General features: G+C 41.1%; 1 protein-coding gene across 2 annotated transcripts in view; it reads left to right on the forward strand.

Annotated features, from left to right (window-relative positions):
- LOC139366857 (protein piccolo) overlaps positions 1 to 15563 on the forward strand; it is a 48322-nt gene that overhangs the window by 5346 nt on the left and 27413 nt on the right. Inside the window, exon 3 of one of the 2 annotated variants that reach the window (XM_071104548.1) lies at positions 2426 to 2493. The exons of the other annotated variant lie outside the window; for it this stretch is intronic. Coding sequence (XP_070960649.1) covers positions 2426 to 2493 — 68 coding nt within the window. The remainder of the gene's footprint in view (positions 1 to 2425; positions 2494 to 15563) is intronic. 2 annotated transcript variants of the gene reach the window in all.

Below are 15563 nucleotides of genomic sequence, written 5' to 3' on the forward strand. Positions count from 1 at the left end.
ACTTTATTGAACAAAAGGAACATTTTATTGAGTAAATGAATGTCTTCTTAGTGCCACCATATGAAGATCATCAAAGGTAATTGATTAATTTTAGCTCTATTTCTGACTTGTGTAACTCTTCTACTTGGCTGCTTACTGTTTGTAATTATTTGTCCGCTGGGCTATGTTCTCAAATCATCGTAAGGTATGCTTTCGCCGTAAAGAATTTATTAAATCTGACACCGTGGTTGGATTCACAAGAAGTTAATCTTTAAACCTATGTAAAATGTTTTGTTTTCTGAATTTTTGTAAGGAGTATTTCTGTATTTGAATTTGGCGCTCTGCAATCTCACTGGATGTTGGCCAGGTGGGACGCTAGTGTCCCACATACCCTAGAGAGGTTAAGACACTTGCCAGCTAGTCAACGCATGCTCTGAATACGTGTCCTGGTAATCGGTCTGAATGATAACATGTTTAAAGGTCTTTCTTACATTGGCTACGAGATCAAACAGCAGCCCGGAACAGCTGGTGCTGTCATGCATGGTTCAGTGTCGCTTGCCTCGACGCAAGCATAGTAGTCATTTATCTCATCTGGTTGACCTGCGTCACTGGACAGCTCGCGGCTGGGTTTCCCCTTTGTAATCCATGATAGTTTGCAAGCCCTGTCACAAGAAGTTGTAGCGGGACTTCTTGTAAGTGTCCGGATTAGTGTCCCGCTCCTTGAAAGCGGCAGCTCTTGCCTTTAGCTCAGTGAGAATGTTGCCTGTAATCTATGGCTTCTGGTTAGGATATGTACGTAAGGTCACTGTGGGGACCACGTCGTCGATGCACTTATTAATGAAGCCGTTGACTGGTGTCGTAAACTCCTCAATGTTATCGGATGAATCGCTGAACATATTCCAGTCTGTACTAGCAAAACAGTCCTGTATCTTAGCATCCGCTTCATTGGACCACTTCCTTATTGAGCGGGTCACTTGCACTTCCTGTTTGAGTTTTTGCTTGTAAGCAGGAATCGGGAGGATAGTTATTGTCCGATTTGCCAAAGGGAGGGCAAGGGAGAGTCTTGTATGCGTTTCTGTGTGTGGAGTAAAGGTGATTGAGTTTTGTTGCCTCTAGTTTCACAGGCGACATCCTGGTAATTATGAGTTAAAACAGATTTGTTTCCCTGCATTAAAATCACAGGCCACCGTCTCAGGATTTGCATGTTGTTTGGTTCTGGCCTTATACAGCTCATTGAGTGCGGTCTGGTGGTAAATACAGCGATGTATGTTCTGCAGCTTGTCATGAGGTATTCTTACTCTGGTGAGGAAAAACTTGAGACTTTCTAAACATTAGAGCTCATACTCCAGCTGCTATTAAAGGAACATTCCACCCATAAATTATCATTTGGAATTTGTTTCATTAGGCAATTGTTGACATAGTCCCAAAATGTTTTGCTTGAAAGTAATTAGGTTTTCAAGATATTTAACTTTCAAAATACAGATATCATCACCGTATGATGTATTTTGCATTCTATGATTCAAAATGCATCATATGATTGTGCATCAAAAGACACACCCCTCCTCCCTTAGTCTTACCAGAGTCTGGTCGAGACGATGCGTGTAAAAACTAGAAAGATGTATATTATCCATGTCCTTGTTCAGCCATGACTCGGAGAAATAGAATATTACAGTTCTTCAGGTCCCGCTGACGGAGTAGTCTCGAGCGGAGCTCGTCCAGTTTCTCTAGTGATTGTACGTTTGTCAATCGAAAGAAGGATAGAGGCAATTTATTTGCTCACCAACGTAGTCTCGCCGGGATCCTTGCTCATTTGCCTCTTGTGCCATCGCTTCCTCGTTCGAGTCCCGGGGATTAGGGCCTGGGCCAGAGTAAGCAGAACGTCCAGAGCTGACGACTCTTTGAAGTAGAAATTGTCATCGAAATTGAGGTTTGTGTTTGCAGTGCTGATGTCCAAAAGCTGTTTTCGGTCAAATATATTTAAATGTTTTGTTTTATGAGACCAACACTTGCACTTAATCAAACCACAGAATGAACATTGTTTCACGCAAGCAGCTGGCAAATTTCACAAGTTCTTTCAGCTGATAATAAGGAAAATTGCTTGGGTCGACTACGTTCGGTTACATTCTATTATTGTTTACAAGTGACACCCTATCGGCGCTGGAAAAAGTTGGGTTAGCAACATTTTCCTGTGGATACCCGATCTCAACCTCCTACCGTCAAAAGGACCAACAGCGCGGACAACCGGTAAAGGAAGTGGAAATATGATCATTTTCAACATTCTGGCTTGCAGAGACTTGCATATTTTTTTTGCCAGACTTCTGGCTGAATTTGCATGGGGGAACCAGTCATCAGGTTGTCATACATTGATTATACTAATGTTAACCATCGTCATAAATACTAGTAAATAAAAACTGCTTTCTATGTTGATGTTCTTCTGTTCTGTCAGCGCATCAACCATGAAGGGAAATGCCGAACTGGACATTGATGACTCCAATACTTGGTTCAAAAACTTGGGTAAGAAATATTCTCACTTTAATATTCATCCTCTCACATGTTGTCAATGGAAACGAAGATTCCTGACCAAAGTCACATATAAAGGAGGTGGAGATGGGGGCTCCCGAATGGCGCAGCGGTCTAAGGCACTGCATGTCGTGCTAGAGGTGTCACTACAGACCCTGGATCGAGATTGGGCTGTATCACAACTGACCATGATCGGGAGTCCCATAGGGTGGCGCACAATTGACTCAGCGTTGTCCGGGTAAGGGGAGGGTTTGGCCAGGGTAGGCCATCATTTTAAATAAGAATTTGTTCTTAATAACTGACTTGCCTAGTTAAATAAATAAATTAACATACAGTTGAAGTCGGAAGTTTACATACACCTTAGCCAAATACATTTGAACTCAGTTTTTCACAATTCCTGACATGTCATCTTAAAAATTCCCTTTCTTTGGTCAGTTAGGATCACCACTTTATTTTAAGAATGTGAAATGTCAGAATAATAGTAGAGAGAAGGATTTATTTCAGCTTTTATTTCTTTCATCACATTCCCAGTTGGTCAGAAGTTTACATACACTCAAAGGTAGGTCTTGAAATACATCCACAGATACACCTCCAATTGACTCAAATGATGTCAATTAGCGTATCAGAAGCTTCTAAAGCCATGACATCATTTTCTGGAATTTTCCAATCTGTTTAAAGGCTCAGTCAACTTAGTGCATGTAAACTTCTGACCCACTGGAATTGTGATACTGTGAATTATAAGTGAAATAATCTGTCTGTAAACAATTGTTGGAAAAATTACTTGTCATGCACAAAGTAGATGTCCTAACCGTCTTGCCAAAACTAAATATGTGGAGTGGTTGAACAACGAGTTTTAATGTCTCCAACCTAAGTGTATGTAAACTTCTGACTTCAACTGTATGTATTATGTTGGTAGGCATTACCCAGTGTTCGACTTGCTCTTTGTAACCCAAGGGGCATGCAGCACATATGTGAAGCTAGCCACAATAATGATTAGCCACATTAGTGGAATTTGTGTTTTGCCTTCAAAATTAAAGTCCCTTATTTAAAGAAATGCAAATGGTTACAAATAGTCATGATCGGTTATGAAAAGCCAACTGACATTTACTCATGAGGTGCTTACTTGCCACACCCTCGACAACTACTGTGATTATTATTATTTGACCATGCTGGTCATTTATGAACAGTTGAACATCTTGGCCATGTTCTGTTATAATCTCCACCCGGCACAGCCAGAGGACTGGCCACCCCTCATAGCCTGGTTCCGCTCTAGGTTTCTTCCTAAGTTTTGGCCTTTCTAGGGAGTTTTTCCTAGCCACCGTGCTTCTACACCTGCATTGCTTGCTATTTGGGGTTTTAGGCTGAGTTTCTGTACAGCACTTTGAGATATCAGCTGATGTAAGAAGGGCTATATAAATCAATTTGATTTGATATTTCGGTTGCAATGACGGACTACGTCATTGATTTCTAACAGGTACAATAGGATGCACAAGTACGACATGGTTCTCCTGGATGCAGTGTTAGCTTTCAAGTTGCTGTCTGTCTAGAAACAGTTGGCTTTGACTGCTTGTACTGTGCTGACTTTTGCATCAATGAAGTCGGGCACTAAAAATAATTTTGGTTGAAATGACGTCTGTCGCGCCAATAATAGATGGAATGCAAGTGAGTGACGCAGCAAATTACACTGAGCAGCAGAGAAAAGGCACCAACAAGTCACGTTCCCAAGACAACCAGAAGAGGGTGCCATTTCCCAGCACAAATCCACTGGACAAATATGGAAGGAGATCAAAATGTGCTATTTGTCAAAGCACTTAACATTGTGTTAAAGAATGTCCTCATAAAAATGAACAAGTTAAACTAACAGGAAGAGCAGTGTAACATTACACTGTTTTCAAACTAATCTGCTTCTGACACTGAGATCTTTATAGTTGAATCCTTAGGATCTGCTGTGATTGATACTGCATGTACACGGACAGTGTGTGGTGCAAAATGGCTTGATAGCCATGTCAGTGAACTAAATATGAAAGAAGTACAAAATATGATTGGCACACCAAGCAACAGAGCTTTCACATTTGGAGATGGGAGAATCGTCCATTCTACCAAGAGAGTTAAGATGCCTGCAAAAATTGGTCAGACCTAGTGTCACATTGAAACAGAGGTGGTCCCTACAGATATCCCCTTACTATTAAGCAAAGCTTCCCTCAAGAAGGCAGGGGCTGTTCTAGACATAGAAAAATACAAGGCAGTGATGTTCAACAACCAGTGACTCTTGAACCAGGCCACTATTGTGTAAAAATTTTTTACAAAGACATCACACAAGTGGCAGCTTGAGTAATACAAATACAAACTGTCACACAACTCATTTGTAATGGGGAACTTGAATAATACTTGGGCATTTAATTATGTTGTTGATGTTTTATTTGTCTTTAAAGAAAAGGGGGAGATTGTTAAGTTCATGTTTTAAGTATCCCTATATTTCTGTTATTACGGGGCTATCACTCAGTCAAGAGTGCGCCTGCACGGGAAGTCTTGTTGTTGATGGACCTAGCCTGATGTGCGATGGCTACCTTGTAGTGTGTTCATACGGTTTAGTAAACTTTGGTAAACTGGAACCTTGTCGTTGTATCATTTTGAATTAACTTGTTATGGCTACAATCCCAATAACGGGATCGATATGACAACTACCAGTGAAAATAGAGGTCGCCAAATTCAAACCACAGAAATCACATAATTACAATTCCTAAAAGATACATGTGTCATATCATTTTAAAGCTATTCTCGTTGTTAATCCCACCAAAGTGTCCGATTTCAAATAGGCTTTTCAGCGAAAGCACTACAAACGATTGTTAGGTCTCCACCAAACCACAATAAGCACAGCCATTTTCCAGCGAAATATAGCATTCACAAAAACCAGAAATAAAGATAATTCAAGTTTAGTGATTAATTTTATCTTCATCAGATGACACTCATAGGACTTCATGTTACACAATACATACATGCATGTTTTGTTTGATAAAGTTCATATTTATATATAAAAAATCTGAGTTTACATTGGCTATGTAGATTCACTAGTTCCAAAAACATCAAGTGATTTTGCATAGCCACATTGTTTCAACAGAAATACTCATCATAAATGTAGATGATAATACAAGTTATACACATGGAATCATAGATATACCTCTCCTTAATGCAACCGCTGTGTCAGATTTTTTTTTTTAAATTACGGAAAAAGCAACACATGCAATAATCTGAGACGGCGCTCAAAACAGAAGCAAAATTAGCCGCCATGTTGGAGTCAACAGAAACCAGAAAATACACGATAAATGTTTCCTTACCTTTGAGGAACTTCATCAGAATGCAGTCCTAGGAATCCCAGGTCCACAATAAATGCTTGATTTGTTCCAAAATGTCCGTTATTTATGTCCAATTACCTTTGGTTAGCGCGTTTGGTAAACAATTCCAAAGTCACAAAGCGCGTCCCCTATGACGTGACGAAATGTTCAAAAGTTCTGTAACAGTCAGTAGAAACATGTCAAACAATGTACTGAATCAATATTTAGAATGTTGTTTCCATATATCTTGAATAACGTTCCAACGTTGCAGCAATTTAACCATGAAGGCCTGATTCACAGTCGCCTCTGAACAGTTGCTGTTGAGATGTTTGTTACTTGAACTCTAAAGAATTGATTTGGGCTGCAATTTCTGTGGCTGGTAACTCCTAAATTAACTTATCCTCTGCAGCAGAGGTAACTCTGGGTCTTCCTTTTCTGTGGCGGTCCTCATGAGAGCCAGTTTCATCATAGCGATTTATGGTTTTTGCAAATGCACTTCAAGAAACTTTCAATGTTCTTGAAATTTTCCGTATTGACTGACCTTCATGTCTTAAAGTAATGATGGTCTGTCGTTTCTCTTTGCTTATTTGAGCTGTTCTTGCCATAATATGGACTTGGTCTTTTACCAAATAGGGCTATCTTCTGTATACCCCCTTTCCTTGTCACAAGATAACTGATTGGCTCAAACACACAAGGGTTTGAACCTTTTTTTCAATTTTCTCCTAAAATGACATACCACAATCTATATGCATTTTCTTGCTACCATTTGAAAAGAAACATTTTGATGTTTGTGGAAATGTGAAATTAATGTAGGAGAATATAACGCATTAGATCTGGTAAAAGATAATACAATGGAAAAAAATATGTTTTAAAAATGTTTTTTGTATCGTCTTTGAAATGGAAGAGAAAGGCCGTAATGTATTATTCCAGGTTAGGTGCAATTACGATTTTTGTGTATGTGCAAAGTTTTAGACTGATACAGTGAACATAACCATTGCATTTCTGTTCAAAATGTTGTATCACGTCTGCCCAAATCTGCCTAATTGGTTTGCACAGTGATACATTTTCATTGATTCATAAATCTCCTCAAACAATAGCATGGTATTCTTTCACTGTAATAGCTACTGTAAACTGGACAGTGCAGGGAGATTAACACGAATTGAAGCTTTCTGCCCATATCAGATATGTCTATGTCCTGGGAAAGTTTCTTGTTTCTTACAACCTCAGGCTAATGTGATTAGCCTATGTTAGCTCACCCATAACGCGGGGGGGAACACCGCGTAGAGGTTTTTAAGAAGGAAAGAAAAATTCCACCATCGAACCATTAACAAGGCACACCTGTTTATTTAAATGCATTCCAGGTGACTACCTCATAAAGCTGGTTGAGAGTGCCAAGATTGTGCAAAGCTGTCGTCAAGGCAAAGTGTGGCTATTTGAAGAATCTGAAATATAAAATAGATTTTTATTTGTTTAACACTTTTGGTTACTACATGAGTTATTTCGTAGTTCACTATTATTTCACTACTTCACTATTATTCTCGAATGTAGAAAATAGCTCAAATAAAGAACACCTCCTCATTCAAGGGGTTTTCTAAAACTTTTGACCGATAGTGTAAAACTCTTATTTAGTGTTTTTTTTTTTTTTTTTCATGGAATTTAATATCTTACACTACATGACCAAAAGTATGTAGACACCTGCTTGTCAAACATATTATGCCAAAATCATGGGCAATAATATGGAGAAACCATTTCTGTGCTTCCAACTTTGTGCCAACAGTTTGGGGAAGACCCTTTCCTGTTTCAGCATTACAATGCCCCTGTGCACAAAGCAAGATCCATACATAAATGGTTTGTTGAGATCGGTGTGGAAGAACTTGCCTGGCCTGCACAGAGCCTTGACCTCAACCCCACCGAACACCTTCGTGATGAGTTTGTGAAGTCGACTGCAAACCAGGTCTAATCGCCCAGCATCCGTGCCCGACCTCACTAATGCTCATGTGGCTGAATGGAAACAAGTCCCCGTTCCAACATCTAGTGGGAAGACTTCCCAGAAGAGTGGAGGCTGTTATAGCAGCCGAGGGACCAACTCCATATTAATACCCATGATTTTGGAATGAGATGTTTGACAAGCAGGTGTCCACATACTTTTGGACATGTAGTGTATGTTTAATCCTTTATCGTGGTTGATGTCTTGATGGATTTGTCTAAAATCGGGTGACGTAAAACAACTTTTCAGTCCTTGCATTTATGGCAGTGTAGGTTGTTGTTATATCCAGGAATTGTGTACAGATCCATGCGACATTATCATGCTGAAACATGAGGTGATGGATGAATGGCACCACAATGGACCTCAGGATCTCATCATGGTTTTTCTGTGCATTCAAATTGCTATTGATAAAATGTGATTTGTGTTCATTGTCTGTAGTGTATTCATATACCCATAACCCCACCGCCACCATGGGGCACTATGGTCACAACATTGACATCAGCAAACCGCTAGCCCACACAATGCCATACATGCTATGCTGTCTAGTGATGCAACCTCTCTTACCACTCAGTGCCTGGGCCTACCTCCACTGTACCCGCACCCCACCATACCCCTGTCTGCACATTACGGCCTGAATCTATTCTACCACACCCAGAAATCTGCTCCTTTGATTCTTCGTGCCCAACGCTCTCGACGACCAGTTTTGATAGCCTTTAGCTGTACACTCATCCTACTCCTCCTCTGTTCCTCGAGTGATGTGGAGGTTAACCCAGGCCCTGCGTGTCCCCAGGAACTCTCATTTGTTGACTTCTGTGATCGAAAAAGCCTTGGTTTCATGCATGTTAACCACTGCACTGAGGCTAGGTAACACGGTCACCACCGATAAATCCATGATAATCAAAAATGGCAATAAGCATAATTTATCTACGGCTGGCCATGCCTTCTTCCTGGCTACTCCAACCCTGGCCAACAGCTCCGCTTCCCCCCCGCAGCTACTCACCTGAGCCTCCCTAGCTTCTCCTTCACCCAAATCCAGATAGCAGATGTTCTGAAAGAGCTGCAAAACCTGGACCCGTACAAATCAGCTGGGCTAGACAATCTGGACCCTCTCTTTCTAAAACTATCCACCGCCATTGTTGCAACCCCTATTACCAGCCTTTTCAACCTCTCTTTCGTATAGTCCGAGATCCCTCTTCAAAGGGGGTGACACTCTATACCCAAACTGCTATAGACCTATATCTATCCTGCCCTGCCTCTCTAAAGTCTTCGAAAGCCCAGTTAATAAACAGATCACTGACCATTTCGAATCCCACCGTACCGGTTCACCTAAGCCATGCTCAATGTACTAAACAATATCAGAACCGCCATCAATAAACGACAGTACTGTGCAGCCGTCTTCATAGACCTGGCAAAGGCTTTTGACTGTCAATCACCGTATTCTTATCGGCAGACTCCATAGCCTATGTTTCTCTAATGACTGCCTCGCCTGGTTCACCAACTACTTTGCAGAGAGTTCAATGTGTCAAATCTGCGGGCCTGTTGTCCAGACCTCTGGCTGTTTCTATGGGGAGTACCACAGGGTTAAATTCTCGGGCCGACTCTTTTCTCTGTATATATTAATGATATCGCTCTTGCTGCGGGTGATTCCCTGATCCACCTCTATGCAGCCGACACCATTCTGTATACATCTGGCCCTTCTTTGGACACTGTGTTAACTAACCTCCAAACGAGCTTCAATGCCTAACAACATTCCTTCCGTGGCCTCTAACTTCTCTTAAACGCTAGCAAAAACAAATGCATGCTTTTCAACTGTTCGCTGCCTGCACCCGCCCGCCCGACTAGCATCACTACTCTGGACGGTTCTGACCTAGAATACGTGGACAACTACAAATACCTAGGTGTCTGGCTAGACTGTAAACTCTCCTTCCAGACTCTACAAAATAGCTTCCAATACTCTTCTCAGCAAATTGTATGTAGTCTATCACAGTGCCATCCGTTTTGTTACCGAAGCGCCTTACACCATCCACCACTGCGACCTGTATGCTCTAGTCGGCTGGCCCTTGCTACATATTTGTCGCCAGACCCACTGGCTCCAGGTCATCTATAAATCTATGCTAGGTAAAGCTCCGCCTTATCTCAGCTCACTGGTCACGATAACAACACCCACCCGTAGCACGCGCTCCAGCAGGTATATCTCACTGGTCATCCCCAAAGCCAGCACCTCCTTTGGCCGCCTTTCCTTCCAGTTCTTTGCTGCCAGTGACTGGAACGAATTGCAAAAATCGCTGAAGTTGGAGACTTACATTTCCCTCATTAACTTTAAACATCAGCTAACCGATCGCTGCAGCTGTACATCTGTAAATAACCCACCCAATCTACCTACCATATCCCCATATTGTTTATTTACTTTGCTGCTCTTTTGCACACCAGTATCACTACTTCAAATCAAATGTATTTATATATCAAAGTGCTGTACAGAATACCAGCCTAAATACCCAAACAGCAAGCAATGCAGGTGTAGAAGCACGGTGGCTAGGAAAAACTCCCTAGAAAGGCCAAATCCTAGGAAGAAACCTAGAGAGGAACCACGCTATGAGAGGTGGCCAGTCCTCTTCTGGCTGTGCCGGGTAGAGATTATAACAGAACATGGCCAAGATGTTCATAAATGACTAGCATGGTCAAATAATAATAATCACAGTAAACCGGTCAGGGTTCCATAGCCGCAGGCAGAACAGTTGAAACTGGAGCAGCAGCACGGCCAGGTGGACTGGGGACAACAAGGAGTCAAATCAGTTTTCTTGATCTTCTGATCTTGTGTGAAGATAATGTTCTATACACTGATCTTTACAGGAAGTCCACTGATCGTAACAGTTTGTTGAGGGCTGATAGTTGTCACCCACTTCCCTTGAAAAATAGTTTGCCCTACAGCCAATTCTGTCAAATCAAAAGAATAATCAGATTTCGACAGAAATATGGCTGAGACGCAAAGAAAGTTCAAGGAGAGGGGTTACAAAAATGATCAGATTAATATTGCCATTGAGAAGATTCTAAACTAAACATGACCCTTTTCATGGTCAGTCTCGCAAAAAGACGCATTCTTGTGTTCTAACTATTCAAAGTGTTTTGAACAAATTAAGGGAATTGTTCACAAACATTGGCACATTCTAAAATCTGATTTATAGTCTCGGTAATGTGTTTTCGAACCTTCCCTTGGTCGTATTCTCACTGGGCAGAAATCTCAGAGACCAATTGGTACACTCTGATTTACCACCCCAAGATATTCCTGAACCATGTCTATTTGCACCCCTACTGGATGGAAATTACAAATGTAATGGCTGTGCTCAATGCAATGGCACTTATAAATGTAGATCCTTCAAACACCCACAAACAGGGAAACAGATCTCAATTAAAGGTGCTATTACGTGTTCCACTAAGGCAGTTATTTATCTTATAACTTGTCCTTGTGGTAAAAATTATGTGGGTAATACAAAGCGCAAATTAAAAGTACGTATCTCAGAGCATCGTAGCACCAATAGGTCTAAAAACTTTACTTAACCAGTTGCGGCACCAAATTAAAAGTACGTATCTCAGAGCATCGTAGCACCAATAGGTCTAAAAACTTTACTTAACCAGTTGCGGCACCAAATTAAAAGTACGTATCTCAGAGCATCGTAGCACCATTAGGTGTAAAAACTTGACTTATCCAGTTGCGGCCCACTTTTTGGAGGCAGGCAACTGGATTACGTCTCTGCGTTATATTGGCATCGAACATGTCACCCTCCCTAGGAGAGGGGGTGACCTTGATCATTTATTGTCAAAACGAGAGGCTGCCTGGATCTTTAACTTAAAGGCCCTTGCTCCCTTTGGTCTCAACTTAGACTTTGATCTGAAGCCATTCTTGTGATTATTGTGACTTGTGTAGTCAAATGAATCTATGATCATATGCTATCCATTTGTTGTTTGTATGCTGTTCTTTGTATGCCATTTTATTATTTGATAATTAACCAATGATATTAGGCTACTCTTGGGCATGATTACAGACACCTGTGTCTTTTGACACTATATAAACGAGTCATCCCGCAGTGTTTGTGATTATACCCTGATGAAGACAGCTTGGCTGTCGAAACGTTGGTAATTACATTTTTGCATCTGAGCTCCTAGAGTGGGCGGCTTATTTTTATTTATTTTTATTTATTTTTTTATAAGTTTTCTACTCCGCTAGCCAGCACCTCGCCTAAATAGGTGTGCATTTATTTTTCTTCCAGACAACAAGGGGTCATCATGCCAGGTAGTCCTGAGGCATGATCCTAGGGTTCAAGTCCCCCGAGAGAGACAAAGAAAGAGATAATTAGAGAGAGCATACTTAAATTCACACAGGACACCGGATAAGACAGGAGAAACACTCCAGATATAACAGACTGACCCTAGCCCCCCGACACATAAACTACTTACAAACCATCATCTGCTCATCTATCACTCCAGTGTTAATCTGCTAAATTGTAATTACTTTGCTACTATGTCCTATTTATTGCCTTACCACCTCACGCCATTTGCACACACTGTATAGACTTTCTTTTTTTCCCTATTGTGTTATTGACTGTAGGCTTGTCTGTTCCATGTGTAACTCTGTGTTGTTGTTTGGGTTGCACTGCTTTGCTTTATCTTGGCCGGGTCGCAGTTGTAAATGAGAACTTGTTCTCAACTAGCCTACCTGGTTAAATAAAGGTGTTCTCAACTGGCCTACCTGGTTAAATAAAGGTGTTCTCAACTGGCCTACCTGGTTAAATAAAGGTGTTCTCAACTGGCTTACCTGGTTAAATAAAGGTGTTCTCAACTAGCCTACCTGGTTAAATAAAGGTGTTCTCAACTGGCCTACCTGGTTAAATAAAGGTGTTCTCAACTAGCCTACCTGGTTAAATAAAGGTGTTCTCAACTGGCCTACCTGGTTAAATAAAGGTGTTCTCAACTAGCCTACCTGGTTAAATAAAGGTGTTCTCAACTGGCCTACCTGGTTAAATAAAGGTGTTCTCAACTAGCCTACCTGGTTAAATAAAGGTGTTCTCAACTGGCCTACCTGGTTAAATAAAGGTGTTCTCAACTGGCCTACCTGGTTAAATAAAGGTGTTCTCAACTGGCCTACCTGGTTAAATAAAGGTGTTCTCAACTAGCCTACCTGGTTAAATAAAGGTGTTCTCAACTGGCCTACCTGGTTAAATAAAGGTGTTCTCAACTAGCCTACCTGGTTAAATAAAGGTGTTCTCAACTAGCCTACCTGGTTAAATAAAGGTGTTCTCAACTAGCCTACCTGGTTAAATAAAGGTGTTCTCAACTGGCCTACCTGGTTAAATAAAGGTGTTCTCAACTAGCCTACCTGGTTAAATAAAGGTGTTCTCAACTAGCCTACCTGGTTAAATAAAGGTGTTCTCAACTGGCCTACCTGGTTAAATAAAGGTGTTCTCAACTAGCCTACCTGGTTAAATAAAGGTGTTCTCAACTGGCCTACCTGGTTAAATAAAGGTGAAATAAAAAACTATTTCAAACCAAATATTGTATTATGTTACTGGGTGACTTGAGTCATTTTCTATTAAGGTATCTTTACTTCTACTCAAGTATGACAATTGAGTACATGTTCCGTTTATATTTTCTTCCATATTACTGAATGTCACCTTACCTTGATACTTAAATTGATAATGTCATTAGTGTGGTTCTTCAATAATTATGCATAATACTTATTGGATACGTGTTTGGTGATTATTTTTCCACATCTGATCCAGGAAGGAATTTTGAACGACAGTCAAGTGATGAACAGCTGTGGTGACAGCACATGCAATGGAATAGCCAACGTGCTGGAAAAGAGTTGTTGGCGAGGAATGTCCAGAATATAATATTTTGGTGTCTCATTCGTTACGCCGGTGAAGACCATTGTGCCTGGACCCATGTTGGATCTAATATCCCTAGCAAGTTGACCATATGTCGTCAGCTTGATTTACAGTAGAGTCTCATTAGATTTAACAGAGAAAGCATCAAGGTAATGAGTTCTTGTATTTGTGCCTCAGATTGGACACTGAGTCTTCTGTGTGCAATTGTGTAGGATAGACTATTGCGTAACTCCCAGCTGATCAAATGGTTACCCAGACTATTTGCATTGTTTTACACTGATGCTACTCACTGTTTTATTTTCTATTATCTATGCATAGTCACTTTACCCCTACCTACCTACATGTACATATTACCTCAACTAACCTGTACCCCCGCACATTGACTCCGTACCGGTACCCCCTGTATATAGCCTCATTACTAACCTGTACCCCTGCACATTGACTCCGTACCGGTACCCCCTGTATATAGCCTCATTACTAACCTGTACCCCCGCACATTGACTCCGTACCGGTACCCCCTGTATATAGCCCTGTTATTGTTATTTTATTGTTGCTCTTTTTCTTTTTACTTTACTAAGCAAACTAAATATTTTCTTAACTCTCTTTGTCTTAACTGCATTGTTGGTTAAGGGCTTGTCAGTCAGCATTTCACTGTACGGTCTACACTTGTTGTATTCAGCACATTTTGGATTTTCTTTCAAACCATGTAGTAATGTTTATCCCAATGTCACACATTGGCCCCATTTGATTTCTAGAAAGACAATTGGGATCATTAACATTGCATGGGTGTCCATAATAAAGCATTACTCTGCCTTTTTAACAGCACTATCAACAAGGCAGGTCCTACAGGCCCTAGTTTCTACCTTCTTAACAATACTATCAACAAGGCAGGTCCTACAGGCCCTAGTTTCTACCTTCTTAACAACACTATCAACAAGGCAGGTCCTACAGGCCCTAGTTTCTACCTTAACAACACTATCAACAAGGCAGGTCCTACAGGCCCTAGTTTCTACCTTAACAACACTATCAACAAGGCAGGTCCTACAGGCCCTAGTTTTGTCGCACCTGGACTACTGTTCAGTCGTGTGGTCAGGTAACACAAAAAAGGACTTAAGAAAATTGGTTCAGAACAGGGCAGCACAGCTGGCCCTTGGATGTACACAGAGAGCTAATAATAATATGCATGTCAAACTCTCCTGGCTCAAAGTGGAGGAGAGATTGACTTCATCACTACTTGTATTTATGAGAGGTATTAACATATTGAATGCACCGAGCTGTTTGTTTAAACAACTAGCACACAGCTCAGACACCCATGCATACCCCACAATACATGCCACAAAGGGTCTCTTCACAGTCCCCAAGTCCAGAACTGACTATGGGAGGCACACAGTACTACATAGAGCCATGACTACATGGAACTCTATTCCACAGTACTACATAGAGCCATGACTACATGGAACTCTATTCCACAGTACTACATAGTCATGACTACATGGAACTCTATTCCACAGTACTACATAGAGCCATGACTACATGGAACTCTATTCCACAGTACTACATAGAGCCATGACTACATGGAACTCTATTCCACAGTACTACATAGAGCCATGACTATATGGAAGTCTATTCCACAGTACTACATAGAGCCATGACTACATGGAACTCTATTCCACAGTACTACATAGAGCCATGACTACATGGAACTCTATTCCACATCAGGTAACTGATGCAGCAGGAGAATCAGATAAAAAAAACAGATAAAAATACCCCTTATGGAGCAGCGGGGACTGTGAAGAGACAAACACAGGACAGACACATGCATACACACACACGATAACGTGCACTATACACACACACGATAACGTG

The sequence above is a fragment of the Oncorhynchus clarkii genome, chromosome 15 (genome assembly GCF_045791955.1).
Source record: "Oncorhynchus clarkii lewisi isolate Uvic-CL-2024 chromosome 15, UVic_Ocla_1.0, whole genome shotgun sequence".
Taxonomy (NCBI): domain Eukaryota; kingdom Metazoa; phylum Chordata; class Actinopteri; order Salmoniformes; family Salmonidae; genus Oncorhynchus; species Oncorhynchus clarkii.